The sequence below is a fragment of the Triturus cristatus genome, chromosome 7 (genome assembly GCF_964204655.1).
Source record: "Triturus cristatus chromosome 7, aTriCri1.1, whole genome shotgun sequence".
Taxonomy (NCBI): Eukaryota; Metazoa; Chordata; class Amphibia; order Caudata; family Salamandridae; genus Triturus; species Triturus cristatus.
The window spans coordinates 621,322,013-621,344,322 of record NC_140590.1 but is presented as its reverse complement, the minus strand read 5'-3'; the positions used below and the strand labels follow the sequence as shown (position 1 = coordinate 621,344,322).

Sequence of the window (22,310 nt, the reverse complement as noted above, 5' to 3'; positions counted from 1 at the left end):
CACTCCAGCGGGTATTGTTAGCCTTCTCTTTGCTTTTGCATAACAAGTTTGACTGCATTTAACAATCCATCTGGCATACCGGACTTAGATATGGGATTGCCCTTGTGTGGTGGTGCAAAAGCAACGATAAGTTTAGTTTTACAAAATGATTTTGTTCTTTCAATGTAATATAAAAGGGCTTTCGAACATCTAAGGGGTGTAGAGCTCCTTCTGCAACTGAATCAGGTTGAGGAAAGAATACAGGTAACTCAACCGACTGATTGAAGTGAAAGGCAGAAACTACCTTAGGTAGAAACGTGGGGTTACTACGAAGAACCACTTTGTCTCTGAAGTTGGAAAAATGTTTCTTCAATGGTTAGTGCCTGTAGTTCACCCACTCTCCTTAGTGAAGTGATTGCAATGAGGAAAGCGGTTTCCAGGAGAGAAACTGTAGTTCACATTTATGCAGGGGTTCAAAAGGTGTCCCATTAATCTTGTGAGGACTGACTTAAGATTCCACACTGGAGCAGGTGGAAGTCTTGGTGGGATAATTCCTTTAAGTCCTTACATGAAAGCTTTGATTACTGGCACTCTAAAATGAGATCAGTGTTGCCTATTTTGTAGATACGCAGCTATTGCAACCAGATGTAGTCAGATAGAAGTGTAAGCTAACCCCGAGTGATGCAAGTGTAAAAGATAAATGATATTTTGTATTGAAGCATCAAGAGGGTTTATGATAATATTACAATAGTTAACAAAACGTTTCCAATTAGCTGCATAACAGGCTCTTGTAGTAGTCCTTCTGGCCTCTCTAATGATGTTCGTGCTGTCTGGTGGGAGATCTAGATAAGAAACCACTACATAGAAGAGGGACTGTGTGCATATAGGATGCTGAAAGTCAGAACTGGGTGGATCCCCATACTACCTGCCACTTTTGTGTTGTATTGTCTTCCTATTGCTCTACCTCCAGCGTGGTCTGCACGGAGGTGTGTTAGCAGCCCTATGATGATGCAGGAGACAGATTTCTGAGTGTGAGAGCAGTTTTAAAACACGTGTGTGATTCCCCCAGTTCTCCGACTTTCAGCATCCTATATGCACACAGTCCCTCTTCTATGTAGTGGTTTCATAGTTGTTGAAGGAGGTCGAAGTGGGACTTGATCCTCCTACCCCTTTCTGTTGTGAGTTAAAAGGGAGATTTAGATAAACAAACTATATGATTTAAAGAGCCAGATCGCGAGGTTCAGTTGTTCGGGATATGGGTGTCTGATTTCTCCATGGTTCTTTGTGAGGAGACTGGATGTGAGGTGCCGTTTTTGATGTGGAACTAGTGACAGCTCCAACAGGGTTGGGAACCAAGGTTGACGGGCCCATGTGGGAGCTACTAGGATCAGTGTGAGGGATATTAGCCTAAGTTTCAGAACCACTAATGGAATGAGTGGGACAGGCGGGAAAGTATAGGCAAATATCCCTGACCAGTTCATCCATAGTACATTGCCTTTGGGGAGCGGGTGTGAGTACCTGTGTAAGTGTGGCTATTTTGTGTTTTGGTGTGTGTCAAAAAGATCTATTGGAGGGACTCACCAACTTTGAAAGTATGGGAGGAGAATTGTCTGCTGAGGAGATCGGCAATCTCATGTTTCACTCCTGGGAGGTGTTCTGCTAGGAGATAGATTTTGTGGTGAATCGCCGACTTCCAAATGTCTTGAGCCCAGTGTGACCCCTCTGTTTCTGTATGTAATACATAGCTGTTGTGTTGACGGTATGAACTAGGACAGCTTTGCCGACTAGGTAAGTCTGAAATGCTTTGAGCGCTAGAAACACTGCCAGCAGCTCTAGAGGATTTATGTAGAGAGTTTTTTGCGGTTGACCCCACAGGCCTTGCACTGTGTGATGTTGAAGGTGAGCCCCAACCAGAGGGTTGCACCCGCTGTTAGCATTGTCTGTAATGAGTATGGCCGCTTACCAACACTAGATCAGTTAAAAGACCCTGTGTTTGGTTCCACTGACTTGCTAAACATTCCTGGAGGAGATGCATTTGAATCTTGGCATAGGGAACAATCATGATGCAAGAGGCAATCATTCCCAGCAGCTGTATATACACTTGAGTTTGCAGTGAGTGAGTGGACTGAAACTGGGGTACTTGAGCCTGAATATTGCGAATTATGGCTGCATTGCGGAAGGCTAGAGCGCTTTGTGTATCTAAAGTGGCTCCTAGATAGTTTTGAGTGTTGGAAGGTTGAAGATGTGATTTCAACACATTGACTGAACCCCAATTGGTGCAGCAACTGCAGTGTCCTGTGATTGTGCTATAGACACTTTAGATACGTACTGGCTTTGATGAGCCAGTCGTCCAAGTAGGGGAAGATATGAATGTGTTGTCTTCTTAGGTGAGCAGTGACCACTGCTAGACACTTTGTAAAGACTCTGAGAGCTGTGGTGACTCTGAACGGGAGTATCTTGAACTGGTAATGATGGCCAGTGACCACAAATCTGAGAAATTTGCGATGAGCGAGACATATTGGAATATGGACGTACGCATCCTTTAAGTCTAGAGTAGACAGAAAGTCGCCCTGTTGTAGGAGTGGGAGCACTTATTGAAATGTTACCGTGTGAAAATGGTCTGATTGTATGTAAAGATTAAATTCTCTGAGGTCCAAGATGGGTCTGAGAGAACCGTCCTTTCTGGGCATTGGAAAATAGAAGGAGTATACTCCTGACCCATGGTAATGTAATGGTACGGGCTCTATAGCTCCCTTCAAAAGAAGAGACTGAACCTTGTGCTTGAGGAGGTGTAAGTGATTTGGTGACCGTTTGTGTGAACGCGGAGGAATGTTTGGAGGATTGTTGGGAAACTCCAATTTCCAATACCCATTTGTCTGAAGTTATTGACTGCCATATGGGTAGGAATTGTGAAAGACGCCCCCAACAGGTGTTAACTGATCGGGGGGGGTGTAGTGAAGTCACTGTTTGGTATTGGAGAGGGAGGCACGTGTGTTGGAACCTCTACCTCTACCCTTTCCAATGTTTACTCTGTAACCCACTCTAAAGAAACACTTAAGAGGCAGAGGGTTGATTGCTGCCTTTGTAGGTTGTAGATGCAGTGTCTGAGGAGGTGTTCTTGGACCCTCCACGATAGAAGGAGCACCGAAAGGAACCACAGCCTCAAGGTGACTGGTGGGCTCCCATGGATTTCGCCACCTGTGTGTCCTTTCTCATCTTTTCTAATGAGGAGTCTACTACAGGGCCAAAGAGGTGCTGCTTATCAAATGGAGTGTAAAGGATAGAAGCCTGAACCTCGGGTTTAAAGCCTGAAATGCGTAACCAGGCATGCCTTCTTAAGAGGACGCTGGTATTGGCAGCTCTAGCCGCAGTGTCAGCTGCATCTAAAGCGCGCCTGATGGAATTGTTGGGGATGAGCTGTCCCTCCCGCACTAGGTCTTGAGCTTTTGAGTTGTGCTCATCAGGCAGAAATTGTATCAATTGCTCCATTTCATCCCAATGCGCCCAATCGTACCAGACTAAAAGTGCTTGGGTGTTGGAAATACGCCAAAAGTTAGCAGCTTGGCTGGTTATTCTTTTTCCCCGAGGTGTCTATCAATTTTGACTCTTTGTCGGGGGTGGAGCATCCCCTGACGTTTGGGAATTGGCCCTCTTACGTGCATTAGACACGAGTAGAGAATCTAATGGTAACTGCCCCCTGATGTATGCTGGGTCAGATGGTGCCGATTTATATTTCTTGTCTACCCTGCTAATCATACCTTTGAACATTGGAAGTGTGTGCGATTATTTTTATGAACTGCTAAGGGTTTCGAAAAAGAAGCGCTGTTTAATAATTATATGTATCCTACACTGTCGTCTGGTGGAGAGGGTTTATCTCCACAGGGGTCTGTAGGTGTTGGATCATTGTCCCCAGCCCCATACACATCATCCTGATTATCAGGTGTATAAGGTGGTGGTGAGTGAGCAGCTGAAATTAGTAATGGTTGAGACTCAGGAGCAGGAGGAGATGGAGGAGGGGAAGATGGAGGAGATGGAGGAGGAGAAAGGTTAGTACCCACATTTTTCCTTCTTAAAGGTATGTGGTAAACGTCTTCTGCCTCTGGTTTACGTTTTAGTGTCACTTTGGTGGTAATATGACCAGTTGCTGGATGAATGTAGAGTTCTTTGTTTTGGATCCGGTTTCGAGGGTGGAACATTGAAAATGAGCTCCTTTGCTAGAATAGTCACCTCCGTCTGTCTCAGCGCCAGTGTTTTGGATGCCGAGAGTTTCGGATCCAAAGACCTTTTCAGCGTCGAAGGGGGTTGGGTTGGGCTGAGCCACTGACTTCGATCCTGAAGGTTTCAGCTCGGTGCCTGATTTTGAGCGACTCATTTCGGAGCCAGGAGCCTTTGTGGTGAGTTTCTGTGCAGAGCCGGAGGTCGGGGTGTTAGAAACATGTTCTCATGCTGATCGTGGCCCTCAGGCAGAGGTTAGACCGTAGCCGCCTTTTTAGGCTTAGGTGGACATTGGGTCAAGGGAGGATCAATACTCACATTACGCTGCCCTTGCGGGATGTCTTCGTACCCATCGGAGCCGGATTCCGAAACTGAGATCGGGTTCTGTTCTTCTTCGGCTCCTAGGGCTTCTCCTGTCTCCTGTTCTGAATCGTCTCCGAAGAGGTCCGGAATGGAACCTGTGTGTTGGCTCTGCATTTCGCAACGTTGCGCTCGGCGATCGCAAAGCGTCTTCTTCGATCGGAAAGCCTTACACCTGTCGCAGTCTTGTTCATTGTGCTCCGATGACAAGCACAAGTTGTACACTCCGTGTGAGTCGGTGCGCAGGAACTTCGTGTGGCACAGAATTTTAATGCAGTCTGTTCCATCGACTGCAAGGCGGACCGACGCGGGTAGGCCCAACTGCCTTTCACAAGCTTCCGGATCGAAAGAGGGATTTTGTAGTAAATACGATACACGGAGAATGGAAATACGCGATCGAAAACAATACAGTCGGGGTGAGTGTATTGCACACCGAGGGGAACTCAAGAAACGGAGTCGAGCAGGAGTGCATCAATTCACGCCCAAAACAGATAGCGGAAAAAACAATCTAACAACAGAGTTGATGCCCATGCGCACCATCACCAAAAGGAGAAGTCACCTACCTAGTGACAGGAAAGACTTCTTCGAAGGAAAACAACTTGCAAACTTCCGGCCCAAACACTAGATGGCAGGATTATACAAAGCATGTGATCTACAGCTCACATGCCTCCAACACTTCAATTTAGCTCCACTTAGGCCACACCAAAGGTCCAGGACCACTTGGGGGGGTAAGGGGCTTAATCCAACTGGATCTGGATGGTGGTTCCGCTGGTTGGCAACCTGTTATGTCCCTGTGGCTCCGAACAAGAGGCAGCAGACTAGCTCTGGGAGTCCTGGGTTCAGGTGCAGGTCCAATCCCTCTGACTGGGGTAGAAGGGCAGCAAGGCAGCAGTCAGCACATTGACAGAGGTGAAGTCCGTTCATCAGCACAGCAGTTCTCCTTCCTGGAAGAGTCTCCTCAAGTGTACTGGAAGAGTTGGTGTCTGAGGTCCAATATTTATACCAGGTGCTCTACTTTGCAGTGGGAGATGCTTCTTGAAGTTTCCTTATGAACTGGACAGGTTTCATGCCTCCCCTGCACTGCAGTGGCACAATGAGTCCTACAGGCCAACTAGAAACATTTAAGTTACAGGCCCTGGGCACAGGAGGTACCACTCTACTAGGGACTTACAAGTAAATTAAATATGCCAATTGGGTATAAGTCAATTCTTCCAGGTTTTAAGGAGAAAGCATAAGAACTTTAGCACTGGTTACCAGTGGTAAATTGTGCAGAGTCCTAAGGCCAGCAAAACAGCAGGGTTGAAGGCAAAATGTTAAGGGGGAAACCATGCCAAGGATGCCAAGTCTAACAAAAGGGAAATTAGAACCTTAGAATCTAGGGACACTTATTTTTTACCTTCTTTGCTTTTAGCACCTTTCATAGGAGCACCTATCAAGGCTTTCTAAAGTGGAGAATTTTTTGTGTTGTGGCTCTAGTGAACTGTCGCTTTCTCACCACTCAGTAAGTATTGTATATCTGAGGTAACAATGCTCTTCCTGTGGAGCGGTGACTACCCCTCCTAGGAATACAGCAGTAAACCCAGAGAAAGAGAAGACTTCATCCCCCAACATTTTCCTCATCAGTCTATGAAACTAGTTTCTCTGTAAGAGTGTTGAATCTCTGTAGAGTCCTTGCCTCCACTGCAGGTCAGCAGAAACTGTAGGGACAGTACTTTAGACTTGGAATGAGTTGTTTGGTTAGGGAATCAACTTATTTTAGCTTGCAGTACAATTATCATGTCCACCTCTCTTCACCTCTAAACTTCACACCGTCAGATCACCAGCAAGACCCAGGCAACAGTCTATGCACATGGATTTCTGTGCTCCTTGCAAACCTCAGCTAGAACACCATCTTTACCAGACACGCTCACACTCATTTCCAAGCTGTAGTCAAGATTCTCTGTAAGTGCATGTATTTCCGCATTATTTGATGCTCCAAACGTCACTGTATCCGAGTGGTGGCATGTCTTAAGAATGTCCCAGCACAATGCACTCCTCCATTATACAAATACTGGAAAGTAGTTTAAGTTATGTTCAGTAAAGCTGACCATATAAGCAAATTATTAGCTGTATACTGTCTTTACAACAGACAAAACTGGCACCACTGAGAACAACAATTATTGGCACTCGCGATCACGAATAATTTAGTTGTGGGCACCTAAAGCTACGACCAAGATAAAACAGAACACGTTTCCAATACTGAACTTCTTAAATTAACATTGTGAAACAACCAAACAATACCACTCATCAGTTATACACTTACCTTTCGTTTCTTGTGGCAGACTTTTACAAGAAGCACTTCTAAAGCTACAGAATGTTGATCATTTTCAGAGTTCTGAGACAGTTTATCTGAACAAAAACAAACATTTGCACATAAGAACATGACCTCTCATCTAAGATACTGGGCAATTTACTTATTCTAAGTGAAGGTATATGCACTCTGCCGTATATTGAAAGCCCCAAATATAAGAGCACTAAAATGAAAAAAGTTATTTCTTCTTATGGTTTGAACATCTGGGTAAACTTTTAGAACACATTTGAAAAATATGCTTTTGATTATTACTCTGTTTCAGAATAGAATCAAAATCTGTCAAAACATTTTCTTTAAAAAAAGTTTTTTCTTCTGAACAAATGTTTGTTGTGTGCACATTTATCAACATTTGAAAAATGTATTTTATAGAACTGTTACCAACATCATTTCTTTGTGGTTTGCACATATATGCACTTGTACAAGTCAAACTGGACTGAATTCAGCAAGGTAACGGTTATTCTCAAAATACTGAAATGTGACTTTCAAGATGCGAACAGTCACTACTTTCTTTTTGGAAAAACAATTTGTTGTCATCAATTATGTCATTTCTGATTTTGCAGTGAGGTTATCAATGATGTCATAGAACTTGTTTGAGTTATGTGAGTTAATAAGCAGTGCATGATGAGAGTACATTATTGTTACTTATGGGCGCAGGTAATATTTCCTTCAGTTAACAGAGTGGTGCAGAACCACGAAGCCGCCTAGATCTGGATTCTGGTCTTGGAGTCTGTTGAGCAAATCTGGCGCTCACGGGGACAGAGTCTGTAATGTGAGAAAGGGGCAGGACCTCCGGGCTCTGGGGGCTGCTGGCTAAGCTGGTTTATTCGCTGTAGGCAGGTCAGAGTGGGAGCAGGCAGGTAGGGCTGGGGACAAAGTAGTGGGTGTTCTCTTCTTCCAGGCTCAGCGCGGCTCTTCCGTCCTCCTTTCTTCCTCAAATCTGAGGAGACCAGGTTCAGGGACATCCCTAAATACTGAATTTAGGGGCGTTATAGGGTGTGTAGGTAAGGACCAATCGTTTCCTTCCTTGGGGTGAGTACGCCCCCTATTATGCCACCCTCCAGTGGGAGGGAGGGCATGAGCCTCTTCGTAATTGGTTGGGTTCTCTCATCTCCAAGATGGAGGGGACTGAAATGTGTGCTTCACCTCGCCTCCACCAGCTGAGGGGTGAGGTGGCAAAGGTTGGCACACCTCTCCTCCTAGCTCAGTTTCCCCACAGATTTTCCCGCCTGACGTGGGGGTCAGAACCGGTGGGAACCAGTTGCTGGGGGCAACAAAATGCAGGGACATCGTACAAGGGTGGCAGGCCTTTGAAGCTCCCCCTTTCGAGGACCCAACCCATCCTGGGGGAGGAGGCATGACACCTCTGCCCAGGATGGGCTTTGTTTCTGGACCCAGATAGCGGAGGCTCTCTACCCAGGGGTCCAGAAACCTGACTGGTGGTGGGAAATGGTGGGTAGCCATTCACAAACCACACCAGGGCTGGTCGTTTTTCAGGGCCCATCTCTAAGATGCCCTCTGTATGCATTATACATTAATCCTACACAGGCATCAGTGAGGGTTTAACATGCTGAGACATTTGCTACCAAACTTCCCAGATTTTAGTAAAGCCATTATGGAGCTGTGGAGTTTGTAATGACCAACTCCCAGACCATATACTCTTTATGGCTTCACTAAACTTACAATTTCTAAAAATGGTGTTAGACACTGTAGAGGTACAGGGCTTATGCCACTGTACCCTCACCTGGAGGCTAGTGCACCCACCTAGAGGGGTGACTCACCTAGGCCTCAGGCAGTGGGTTACAGGCATGACACACAGGGATGTGTGCCATATAGACTTCACTTTTCCCTGCACCAAAACACGCAGCCTGCAATGGCAGTGTGTGAGTGTTAAGGTACAGGGTCTCTAAGGGTGGCAAAACTGGTACTGCAGCCATTATGGCCCTTCCCTGGTCACAGTGCCCTTGCTACCCATGGTACCTTTTACAAGGGGTTTACCTGTGGCCAGAGATATGCCAATTGTGGGTACAAAGGTACAGCTTTGGGGAGCACAGGTTTCTGAGAACCTGATTGGCAGGGGTCCAGGGTACATCAATTCAAAAGTGCATCATATGTCGGGCAAAATGTGGGGGGTACCCAAGCAAAAAGGGACACTTTCCTACAATGGGTATTTAGCGACAGGGAGGAACAAAATAGTTACTTACCTGTAACAATAGTTTTGTAGCATAGACTCTTCTAGATTCACATAATGTACATATTCCGCCATCTAGTGGTTGGAGTCGGAAAGTCGTTTGTTTTTGTGTGGGATGGTTGTGAAACCCGATCCCAGTGGTGAGGCTACAGCCCCTTCTGTGTGTGTGCAAATTCTCAGATTATTTTTTTCCCCTTTTTGCTTTGAGATTGTGTTTGATTGTTGAATAAGTTTAATATTGCTTGCATGAGTTTATTGAGCTGAGTGTGCTGGGACACTAATTAACCTTTAAAATGCGATTTATTAATATACATTTGTGTGTGTGTGTGTGTGTGTGTGTGTGTGTATATATATATATATATACACACACTCATTTATATCTATATAATATGTATTATTTATGTTTCAGCTATACTGGTTTGTATGCAACAACGTTACTGTATATATTTTGTTTGGAATAGAATAATAAGCATCGTAAGTTATGTGTTAAGCCTCTACAGTTTGTTATTTATTGTTTGTTTATGAGGTATTTGGGTAGTTCGTTGTGACTGTTGAAACAGGTCACATTGTTATAATTGGACAGATGTATCACATCTGCTATTGTTTAGTTCTTATATAGTACGTAGTACTACTGTAAGAGGAGACTTGTAGCCTTTTTCTATTTGTTAACCCCTATCAGTACTTATGTACTGTGTTAATTTATGGACTATGTTATGTGTCCTTTGTTTTATTAATTATATTGCTACTTTTTTTTACTCCTTCACAGGGGAGTAGGGAGGGTCTTATGTAAATCTAGAAGAGTCTAGGCTACAAAACTATTGTTACAGGTAAGTAACAATTTTGTTTTGCAGCACAGACCTCTTCTAGATTCACATAATGTGCATAGAATGTGTAGCGGTATTCAGTGATAGTGGAGGAGGGTGTGAAGTGTCTTTATTCTCCCTAGGATACTATAAAACAAAAAATGGTGTTGTGTACCACTTGTTGTCTTTGAGAGAATGTGTGTCCTCCAGTTGTGTGTGTATAGTAGGCTTGCAAACAGCTCTACTTTAGAAGAGTATACACATATATACACTGTTATGCCTATTCGCATTAATGAGTGTGGCAACCATTTATGGCCTTGACTCCGAAGAACCCCCTTTTTTCTAAGTTAATATTTGTAGGCCCATTAATTTTGATATTTAATATGGTCGTTACCAACCACTAGCTTCTGTTTGTATATCGTTTGAAGTCTTTGGATGCAATGGGCCGGCTTTAACGCTTTGTATAGGTCTAACTTAAGGGTTGTTCGAGTTGTCGGTTTGCTTCAAGCGTGTATGTATCCTTTGTTTGATTATTTCTTTGAGTAGCGGCATGAAATGCTACGCGAAAGCTGCTGACGTGTTGAAGTCAACTCTCCCTTCCCCCCTGTATGGTATTGCGGAACGTGGATGGTAATATATGATTAAGTGATCGGTCCATGTCCTTACGCGCAATTGTGGGGAGAGGAGAGAAGGCTTTACTTTGTTATATGCAGAGTGCGTTTGTATAGTAATGTTGAATTGGCAGTTTTTGGGGCCTTTTTAGTTTCCACCCAAAAACCTACCTATAACCCTACCCAATACACATACATATCTATCTGTCTCTATCTGTATCTGTCTATCTGTATCTGTCTCTATCTGTATCTGTCTCTATCTGTATCTGTCTCTATCTGTATCTGTCTCTATCTGTATCTGTCTCTATCTGTATCTGTCTCTATCTGTATCTGTCTCTAGCTGTATCTGTCTCTAGCTGTATCTGTCTCTAGCTGTATCTGTCTCTAGCTGTATCTGTCTCTAGCTGTATCTGTCTCTAGCTGTATCTGTCTCTAGCTGTATCTGTCTCTAGCTGTATCTGTCTCTAGCTGTATCTGTCTCTAGCTGTATCGGTCTCTAGCTGTATCGGTCTCTAGCTGTATCGGTCTCTAGCTGTATCGGTCTCTAGCTGTATCGGTCTCTAGCTGTATCGGTCTCTAGCTGTATCGGTCTCTAGCTGTATCGGTCTCTAGCTGTATCGGTCTCTAGCTGTATCGGTCTCTAGCTGTATCGGTCTCTAGCTGTATCGGTCTCTAGCTGTATCGGTCTCTAGCTGTATCGGTCTCTAGCTGTATCGGTCTCTAGCTGTATCGGTCTCTAGCTGTATCGGTCTCTAGCTGTATCGGTCTCTAGCTGTATCGGTCTCTAGCTGTATCGGTCTCTAGCTGTATCGGTCTCTAGCTGTATCGGTCTCTAGCTGTATCGGTCTCTAGCTGTATCGGTCTCTAGCTGTATCGGTCTCTAGCTGTATCGGTCTCTAGCTGTATCGGTCTCTAGCTGTATCGGTCTCTAGCTGTATCGGTCTCTAGCTGTATCGGTCTCTAGCTGTATCGGTCTCTAGCTGTATCGGTCTCTAGCTGTATCGGTCTCTAGCTGTATCGGTCTCTAGCTGTATCGGTCTCTAGCTGTATCGGTCTCTAGCTGTATCGGTCTCTAGCTGTATCGGTCTCTAGCTGTATCGGTCTCTAGCTGTATCGGTCTCTAGCTGTATCGGTCTCTAGCTGTATCGGTCTCTAGCTGTATCGGTCTCTAGCTGTATCGGTCTCTAGCTGTATCGGTCTCTAGCTGTATCGGTCTCTAGCTGTATCGGTCTCTAGCTGTATCGGTCTCTAGCTGTATCGGTCTCTAGCTGTATCGGTCTCTAGCTGTATCGGTCTCTAGCTGTATCGGTCTCTAGCTGTATCGGTCTCTAGCTGTATCGGTCTCTAGCTGTATCGGTCTCTAGCTGTATCGGTCTCTAGCTGTATCGGTCTCTAGCTGTATCGGTCTCTAGCTGTATCGGTCTCTAGCTGTATCGGTCTCTAGCTGTATCGGTCTCTAGCTGTATCGGTCTCTAGCTGTATCGGTCTCTAGCTGTATCGGTCTCTAGCTGTATCGGTCTCTAGCTGTATCGGTCTCTAGCTGTATCGGTCTCTAGCTGTATCGGTCTCTAGCTGTATCTGTCTCTAGCTGTATCTGTCTCTAGCTGTATCTGTCTCTAGCTGTATCTGTCTCTAGCTGTATCTGTCTCTAGCTGTATCTGTCTCTAGCTGTATCTGTCTCTAGCTGTATCTGTCTCTAGCTGTATCTGTCTCTAGCTGTATCTGTCTCTAGCTGTATCTGTCTCTAGCTGTATCTGTCTCTAGCTGTATCTGTCTCTAGCTGTATCTGTCTCTAGCTGTATCTGTCTCTAGCTGTATCTGTCTCTAGCTGTATCTGTCTCTAGCTGTATCTGTCTCTAGCTGTATCTGTCTCTAGCTGTATCTGTCTCTAGCTGTATCTGTCTCTAGCTGTATCTGTCTCTAGCTGTATCTGTCTCTAGCTGTATCTGTCTCTAGCTGTATCTGTCTCTAGCTGTATCTGTCTCTAGCTGTATCTGTCTCTAGCTGTATCTGTCTCTAGCTGTATCTGTCTCTAGCTGTATCTGTCTCTAGCTGTATCTGTCTCTAGCTGTATCTGTCTCTAGCTGTATCTGTCTCTAGCTGTATCTGTCTCTAGCTGAATCTGTCTCTAGCTGAATCTGTCTCTAGCTGAATCTGTCTCTAGCTGAATCTGTCTCTAGCTGAATCTGTCTCTAGCTGAATCTCTCTAGCTGAATCTGTCTCTAGCTGAATCTGTCTCTAGCTGAATCTGTCTCTAGCTGAATCTGTCTCTAGCTGAATCTGTCTCTAGCTGAATCTGTCTCTAGCTGAATCTGTCTCTAGCTGAATCTGTCTCTAGCTGAATCTGTCTCTAGCTGAATCTGTCTCTAGCTGAATCCGTCTCTAGCTGAATCCGTCTCTAGCTGAATCCGTCTCTAGCTGTATCCGTCTCTAGCTGTATCCGTCTCTAGCTGTATCCGTCTCTAGCTGTATCCATCTCTAGCTGTATCCATCTCTAGCTGTATCCATCTCTAGCTGTATCCATCTCTAGCTGTATCCATCTCTAGCTGTATCCATCTCTAGCTGTATCCATCTCTAGCTGTATCCATCTCTAGCTGTATCCATCTCTAGCTGTATCCATCTCTAGCTGTATCCATCTCTAGCTGTATCCATCTCTAGCTGTATCCATCTCTAGCTGTATCCATCTCTAGCTGTATCCATCTCTAGCTGTATCCATCTCTAGCTGTATCCATCTCTAGCTGTATCCATCTCTAGCTGTATCCATCTCTAGCTGTATCCATCTCTAGCTGTATCCATCTCTAGCTGTATCCATCTCTAGCTGTATCCATCTCTAGCTGTATCCATCTCTAGCTGTATCCATCTCTAGCTGTATCCATCTCTAGCTGTATCCATCTCTAGCTGTATCCATCTCTAGCTGTATCCATCTCTAGCTGTATCCATCTCTAGCTGTATCCATCTCTAGCTGTATCCATCTCTAGCTGTATCTATCTCTAGCTGTATCTATCTCTAGCTGTATCTATCTCTAGCTGTATCTATCTCTAGCTGTATCTATCTCTAGCTGTATCTATCTCTAGCGGTATCTATCTCCATCTGTATCTATCGCTATCTCCATCTGTATCTATCGCTATCTCCATCTGTATCTATCGCTATCTCCATCTGTATCTATCGCTATCTCCATCTGTATCTGTATCTGTATGCTGTGTGATGTAAAGATGCTGTGTAGCGTCCTAAGATATGCATTCGTATTTAGGGGATAGTAAGTACTTGTCAGAAACGTATTCCATTATTAGAAGTTGACCAGTGTATGTAAGAAGCGTGTATAGTGCTTCTATGTGCAAACCCCTTTTGAAGTGATTGTGGAATCATTCCTGTTGTAAAAACTGGGTTGTGAAGCACCGTAGTCGTGAATGGGGGAGGGAGTTGGTATTCGTTAATGTCCTGTGTGACCGGGTTTAAAAGAGGCAGTCATGTGCTCTGTAGAGAAAAATTCCCCTGTCTTACCTTTAACACAGGGGTACTGCAGTGTGGGTTAGTGGTACAGAGAGGTAACGGCTGTTACCGAAACACGTAGTGACAACTTGTGTGTGAACAATAAAAAGAATTGCGCACCAAAAAAGTGGATTTCGTGCCCTTCTGTTTTTGCGGCCGCATTGAGGAGGAAGCAAAGGACGGGTGCCGTTCGGATAGATAGATAGATAGATAGATAGATAGATAGATAGATAGATATTCCAACAAAAAAGGATTACCCATATGGAGAGAGCCTCACAGGTAAGTTCAGTCCCAGCGTGAGGGTGCAGCGAATGGGGCAGACACACCCATCAACGTCAGCTGCCAAACGCGTTTCGGGCTCCCGCCCTTGGTCACTGGCAATTAGGGCATGTACACATGAAATTGGCAGTCAACTACTTAATTCATAATAAGCCCCGCCCCCTGGCTTCCAGGCATCATGGTTGTTGTAGTCCTGCAAATGCGCCTCAGTGTGATTTCATGTGGCGCCCTTTCATAAAATCAAAACACCCCAGTAGGTTTTCTGCGAAGGTTCAGATACCTTTGCAAAGGGAGCGCAGTGTTTCCATGTGAGGAGCGCAGGTATGGCAACAGATTGTTATCAACTCTCTCCAACCCACTGAGTTTTATTATGTTTTCACAGAAGAATGACGGCACCACCCACTGAGCATTGAATTTGTTCATTTGGAACTGCATGTACCACAATGCTTTGGGGCATTTCTTTGAATAAAGACATGCCCGCTGGGGTGGAACTGTGATAATTGACCAGGCGTCCAAATTCTCCGGTTGCTGTCTTCCTTGTCAGTGTGGGCTCGTGACCAAGAGCGAAAAGCTTGAAACGCCCTGAGCTAGGAACTTTTGTGATTGCTGACCACAAAACTGCTGCACCCTCACAAGGAGTGTGCACCCCGGGAGGCCATCCTAATTGGGGCAACCTTTTGTTGGACACACACACACACACACTTGAACAGTCTATATATATTCATATGTACATAGGTATTGGATGGTTTGTTTCCCTCCTAAGTAAATGTGCAACATGTAGAGAGCCTGTAAATTTGGGGAGAACAAGACCCATTATGACACACCTTTTAGTCCTGAGAGCATACCAATAAAGGGTCATTTTTATGGTCATACTGACTTTGCAGTCTATGTGCTTACATGTACCTGTAGCTTGCAGTATATTGGCAGTACAAAGCTGCAGGTACATGTACGCATCCTGCAGCATTTAAGGGCGATTGTTAATAATGACTCCACTTATCCCGTGGCTCTTCATTTTAAGGCAGCGCACAATAATCTTATTTGCCTGAAATATTATGTAATAGACGCGATTCCTGTGCCACGACGTGGGGGAAATAGAGAAAGCATGTTGAGACAATTAGAAAAAGGCCCCAACAGGACTTAACACCACGGAGGACCTCCATAACTTCATATGATAGTGTATAAAGAAATTCTGAATTTATGATCATGCAGTAAAATAAAATTGGAGCATTACTATAAATATGAAAATATTTTGGAAATATGTTAGGACACAGATAACCTATCAAACAATATAACCAGCCGCCTCAGAAACCATATGTATTGATTTCATAATTTAATTTTGTGAAAGAAACAAACCCCCCAAAAAATATTTTATGGATGTATATTTATTCTTGCGTATTTGCACACAATAATAAGCACTGTATAGCACATTGCACCTTATTGCTTATTTTGCACATAGCTGGCAGCTATTTGCACTAGCCACTTTAGGAGGTTTATATAAGACACTACAAATATTTACAGGGAGATATAAATGTATGACTTCATGTGTGACTTAATGTATGGTTTATTTGATTGCATTTAAGCATTCCATGATGGTAGCAGCCTAACGAGAACTCATAAGGATCATTCTAGTTGACCTTTATGCAGATACAATAATCAATGGATTATGACTCAAGTATACTTGAATGTTTCTATGATGTTATTCTGGTTTTAGACAAGTATTTATATATTTATGTATTTCTATATATTTATATGAGTCTAAAAGTCATTGTCATTGGTGATGTGTGTATATATGTTTTTAGTAGCATATTTATACATTGGTCTACCTGATAATTCTTGGTCTCAATTTTCGTAACCACATCAACTGTGATTTATGTCTGCATTTAATAAAGTCTACGTGACATATTAGTTTAATAATGTCGGGTGATATTACAAATTAGAAAGTTCCAAGTATGTGCTGTTGTTTCAAACAAACAGAATAATGATAGTCTTTTTTTTCCTATGTTAGAGGTCACATGACATGCACAAAAAAATCTAAACTGTTTCACCGTAAATCATTCCGCATGTGATCAAGGCCGTTTCCACGGCAGAAACGCGTCATGACTAACACGAGAGAAATAATCGCACAAACAAGAGGAGTTTGTGCATTCTTTTTTGCCGTAAAGGAGGCTAAGGAGAGCTATGCAATTGAAGTTGATAGGTGTGTGTGTGTGTGTGTGTTATATATATATATATATATATACACACACACACACACACACACACACACACACACACACACACACACACAGGCGGTAATATCTTTCTTTGGGACAGACAGCTATACATGGGAAGCCATGAAACAGCTTACCAACACCACCTGTAATGTTAAAGTTGCTCGATCATACCTAGTTAAACTACAAGCTAGATTTAATGATTTGCTGCAGGAGTGGACAGACAGCAACTTACTAAATTGGGATGAACACCAATTCTTGAAAAATGACACCCACAGTGACCACTCTTTACCTACTTCCCAAGGTGCACAAAAACTCACTACACCCACCAGGCCGCTCAATAGTTTCCTAAAAAAATAGTCTGGGAATATGACTGTCAATGTAGATCACTTTCTAGCAGGTTATGTCAAAGATCTTTCATCGTATGTGAGGGATACGAAGAATTCCCTGCAAAAAATTAAAAACATACACTGGGGAAAAGAGCAATGGTTGGTATGTTTAGACGTGGAATGCATCTATACCAACATTAGACACAGAGATGGTCTCAAAGCTAGTGAACACTTTCTTAAAACCAGGAGCATACACCTTTTGGCACATACACATTTGTTGTTACAAATGATAGAGATCTGTTTGTTAGAATATGTGTTCATAATTAATGGTGTACTGTACAAACAAATACAGGGGTCTTCGATGGGCACCTGCTTCGCCCCTAGCTATGCCAATCTCTTGTTGGGCTGGTGGGAGAAGAAGGTGCTCTAGAGTGAATCCCTTGAACATTGGACCGACAAAGTGAACATCTGGCTAAGGTACATTGATGATGTCTTTTTTGTGTGGGAAGGAAAAGAAGATGATTTATTATAGTTTGTGAATGAATTGAACGAGAATACTGTTAACCTAAAATTCACCATGCAATACAGTCAGCACACAGTAGACTTTCTTGATATTAGGCTTACCGTTAAAAGCAATAAACTGGTGATGGATGTTTTTAGAAAAACAGCAGCATGTAGTTCTATATTACACTCAGCCAGCTGACATCCACCAAATTTCAGGTGGAGTATTCTGTTTAGCGAGTTCCTACGGGCAAAAAGAAATTGCAGCACAGATAGCAACTATCAGAGAAACAAGAAAGAGATGACAAACAGATTCCTAGCAAGAGGCTATCCTCCAAAAATGCTTAAAATAGGAGATGAAAGAGCAGATTCCATCACGAGAAATGAAGCCCTCTATAAAGTGCCCAAAACCAGGCTCAATAATGGCGAATCACCCATAAGATTGATTACTACGTACAACACCCAAGCTGCCCAGTTCAGTAAAATCATTAAGAAAAGATGGGATATCCTTACACAGGATCAAATCTTAAAAGAAAAACTGGGCAAACATCCCTCTGTAAGTTACAGGATGGGCCCATCAATCAAGGACATGCTAGTCAGGAGCCATATGGAACACCGTAAAACAACATGGTTAGAGAGAACTGGGGGGTGCCACAAACGTAGAAAGTGCATGGCGTGTAGCAATAGTGGAAATATGAGGGAAGTCAAACTCTAGAGAACCGGCAGGCAGTGGATCATCAAAAAGAGCATTAGCTGTAACACTGACCTTGTAGTTTATGTGATCACCTGCCCTTGGGGCAAGTGGTACATCGGATCCATTACCTTCCCGGTGAAGAAAAGGTTCTTAGAGCATTGGCGTGCTATCAAAAATAAAGAGTTTAGTTACAGCACTGCCAGACACTTTAGCCAAGCACACAATAGTGATTGGACTACTGCCAAGTACTTTGCTCTAGCCACCATCCCTAAAAACCCCAGGGGACGGAATAGGATCAAAGCCCTACGCAGGTCAGAGTCTAGATTTATCCTCCAAGCTGGTAAGTGTTTTTCCGACCGGAATGAATAATGATGGAGATGTATGTACATCTTTAATTGGCTTCCTTTCCCATAATCTTTCAAGAAATTGAGTTTTCTAAATGTGTACATGCATTTTAAAATGCACTGTGTATGTAACTTTAAACCCATCCCCCGATTTTCTTTTTGTACCCGATTTTCTTTTTGTACCCTTGCACATTAGTAATTTCCACTGTGCCTTTTTTGTAATTTTCAAATAGAATGTTACACTGAAAAAACGGTAACCCCTCTTCTTCTACCCTTCGGGACGTATCAAATAATAGTCTGTATTTGTACAGGAATAATATATTAAATTCCCCCCCTTTCTCTTTAGGTCCATGAGCCATATGTATACATAGTAAAGTTGTTGTGTTTCTTTGCTCTTTTACAGATTTTCTACATGGAAGTTATGGGCGCCTCCACCACGTTAAGAAAGTTATGAGAACGGAGATCCAACTGTTCCTTAACTGACAACCGCTTTCTCCTTAGTAGCATCAACTGGGTAACTTCAATCAATCAATCTGAAAAACTTTATTCGTTTTTTTGTTCGAAAAACCATAAAAGTTACACAGATACAAATACATAAAAACAGCTGAATACTAATACATAGTTTAAAAAAGATAACCAGTACCGCAAGAAGAATCAGCTAAATGAATAAACATGCCTGAGGAAACAAACTTTACACATCCATACAAATGCTAGATATCTCAGAAGCTTTTAAAACCACTACTATAAAAAACATACAGTCCTCTTTCAACAGTTGCAGAAACACAAGAGCCGGACGAACCTGCCTAAAATTCATTCTTTTTCAAATAGGAACAAGAAAGTGCTTATTAGGAATTTCATATAAACTACATAAAAACAGGAAGTGCAGCATATCCTGCGGAGAATGTCCGTCGCAGCCGCAGGGAGCTAGCACTTAACCTCTGTTAAAACCCTTGGGTCTAGCGAGCAAAATGTGAAAGAGGTTCAACCGAAACCTGGTTAGCAAAAACTTCTCATATGTTGACAGAAGTGTGGCTCAATGGTTAGAGCGGCAGACCCTGATGCAGAGGTCTGGCCCGGGACCAGGGTTCAATTCCCGCCTCGGCGGCTTTGGATTCAATTTCCCCAGACCTGATAATTCTCGCCTCGGTGCCTATTCTAATCATGGGTCCCACTGTGCAACTCTGGGCAATAGCTTGCTTAATCTCCACAACGGCCCCCACAGCGCTAGGATGCCTGGCTTCACCTTGGGGGGTGCCCAGGAGTGGACATCCCACAGGAAAACCAGGAAGGGTTCCACAGCGGTATGAATACAGCGCTACGAGACCTCTGGGTAGAAGTGCGCTATATAAGTACAAATACATTTACATTACATACATTTACAGAGACCCCATAAGGTAAGGTTCCGTCATCGGGGTTGTCTTAAGCATTAAATACCCCCGAACACTAGGTTTCAGCACCTACTCAGCTTCCCTTTCCATTTTCCTTAAAGTCAAAAAGGCTGTCTTGGTTAATTCCACATCCTTCTTGGTAATGACATCAGGTTTGGAAAATAATCGCCCCGCCCTATCACTTCAAAACCTCTTTTAATATATCTAAGCCAGGGGATACGGGCCGAGTTTTCAAGGGACATGCACTCTTAGAATCAGGTGGTTGAGAGTTAAATCTTTAGTCAACCAACACTTTAGCCAAAAGATCAGGGGTCGCAAAGCAAGAGTATCGCTTAGATATGGGACCCCTAGTTCCTCATGGACCGCTAAGTTAGAGGTTCCACGCAGAACGCATAGTAAGCGTTTCAGAAAGTCGTTCTCCACTATCTGGAGAGATTCTACGGCAATATGTCCCCAAATTTCACTACCATAGGAAGCTATGGCCAAGCTTTTGACTTGATACACTTGCAGCATAGCTCCTGTTGGTTTCTTCCCTATTTTAGATGCAAAATTGAAGATTGCTGAATTTACCCGAGCCAGATCCCCTTTTTTCCTTAGTATTTGGGGGCCCCATTTAAGTTGGTCGTCAAAAAGGACCCCTAAATAGGAGAATGAATATGCTACTTACCAGTATGCATCTGTTCTTGGCATGTAGGGCTGCTGACATTCATATCTGTGCATAGATCGCCGCCTAGTGTTGGGTCCGGATGTTTGCACGTTGTTGTCCTGGAAGAGTCTTCGAAGTATCCTTGGATAGGTGACTCCTCCCCTGGACTACAGTGCGCATGGGCATCCTCTCCATCCTCAGATTGTTTTTCGCCATTGTGGCAGTGATGGAGTAGATACAGAAAGTGATGACCATGCTAGCAGTAATTCTGAGAGCTGCAGCTGCGACAGGCGCCGGGGAGGAGGGAAGGCGATATGAATGTCAGCAGCCCTACATGCCAAGAACAGATGCATACTGGTAAGTAGCATATTCAGTTCGAGGCATGTGGGCTGCTGAATTCATATCTGTGCATAGAATACATAGCAGTGCCCTCTATTAGCGGCGGCTACCCGTGCCAGCTGCAGCGGTCTGAAAAAGTGTTTTGAGAACAGCCTGTCCTACAGCTGCCTGCTGTTTTGACTGCACATCTACGCAATAGTGTTTTGTAAATGTGTGTGTAGTGGACCATGTGGCTGCTCTGCATATATCATGCAGGGGAATATTTCCTAGGAAGGCCATGGAAGCCCCCAACTTACGTGTTGAGTGGGCTCGTGGTGGAATAGTTAATGTGCGTTTTGCCTTTTGATAACAGATTTGGATACACTTAACTATCCATCTGGCTATCCCTGCTTTGGAGATGGCGTTACCTTTGTGGTGTGGGGCAAAGGCAACGAACAGTTGTTTTGTCTTCCTGAATGGTTTAGTCCTGTCGATGTAGTACATGAGGGCCCTCCGTACATCTAGTGTATGTAGTGCCCTTTCTGCAACAGTTTGTGGGTTTTGGAAGAAAACGGGCAGTTCAATAGTCTGGTTCATGTGGAACTGCGATATTACCTTGGGCATGAACTTGGGGTTGGTACGTAGTACGACCCTGTTGGCGTGAACCTGAATAAATGGCTCTTGAACGGTTAGTGCCTGGAGTTCACTAACTCTTCTGAGGGAAGTGATCGCTACTAGGAAGGCCACTTTCCAGGTAAGGAATTGAATCTCGCATGAGTGTAGAGGTTCAAAGGGTGGACCCATCAGGCGTGTGAGGACCAAGTTGAGGTTCCACATTGGAGCCGGTGGGTGACTAGGTGGAATGACTCGTTTGAGCCCTTCCAAGAATGCTTTGATGGCAGGCACTCTGAATAGAGAGAGGTTCTGCCTGGTTTGCAGATAGGCTGATATTGCGGTCAAATGGACACGTATAGAGGTGTACGCCAGATTGCATCGATATAGGTGTAAGAGATAACAGATGATGTTTTGGATGGATGCGTCCAGCGGGTTGATGTCATTATTACCGCAATAAATGACGAACCTTTTCCATTTGGCTGCATAGCAAGCTCTGGTAGTGGGTCTCCTGGCCTCCTTGATGATGTCCATACAGTCAGGTGGCAGGTTGAGATAGCCAAACTCTAGGACTTCAGGAGCCAGATCGCCAGATTCAGCTGTTGCGGATCTGGGTGCTGAACCTCTCCATGGTTCTGCGTCAAATGCGCGGGTTTGATCCGCAGCCTTTGATGCGGCACCACGGAAAGTTCGAGGAAGGTGGTGTACCACGGCTGGCGTGCCCACGTGGGAGCAACTAGGACGAGTGTCAGGGAGTGTTGTCGGAGTTTGCGGGCCACTAGCGGTATCAATGGCGCTGGGGGAAAAGCGTACGCAAATCTGCCGGACCAGTTCATCCATATCGCATTGCCCTGCGACTGCGGATGTGGGAATCTGGCGGCGAAGCTTGGGCATTTTGCGTTTTCGCTTGTCGCGAATAGGTCTATCTCCGGATGACCCCACTGCTGAAAGTACGGTTGGAGTACTGATGGGTGTAACTCCCACTCGTGCATTT

At 44.1% G+C, this 22,310-nt stretch overlaps 1 protein-coding gene across 1 annotated transcript in view; it reads right to left on the bottom strand.

Moving 5' to 3' along the window:
• SUZ12 (SUZ12 polycomb repressive complex 2 subunit) overlaps nt 1-22,310 on the bottom strand; it is an 819,404-nt gene that overhangs the window by 485,825 nt on the left and 311,269 nt on the right. Inside the window, exon 6 of the mRNA XM_085617193.1 lies at nt 6,857-6,942. Within this exon, the coding sequence (XP_085473319.1) occupies nt 6,857-6,942 (86 nt within the window). The remainder of the gene's footprint in view (nt 1-6,856; nt 6,943-22,310) is intronic.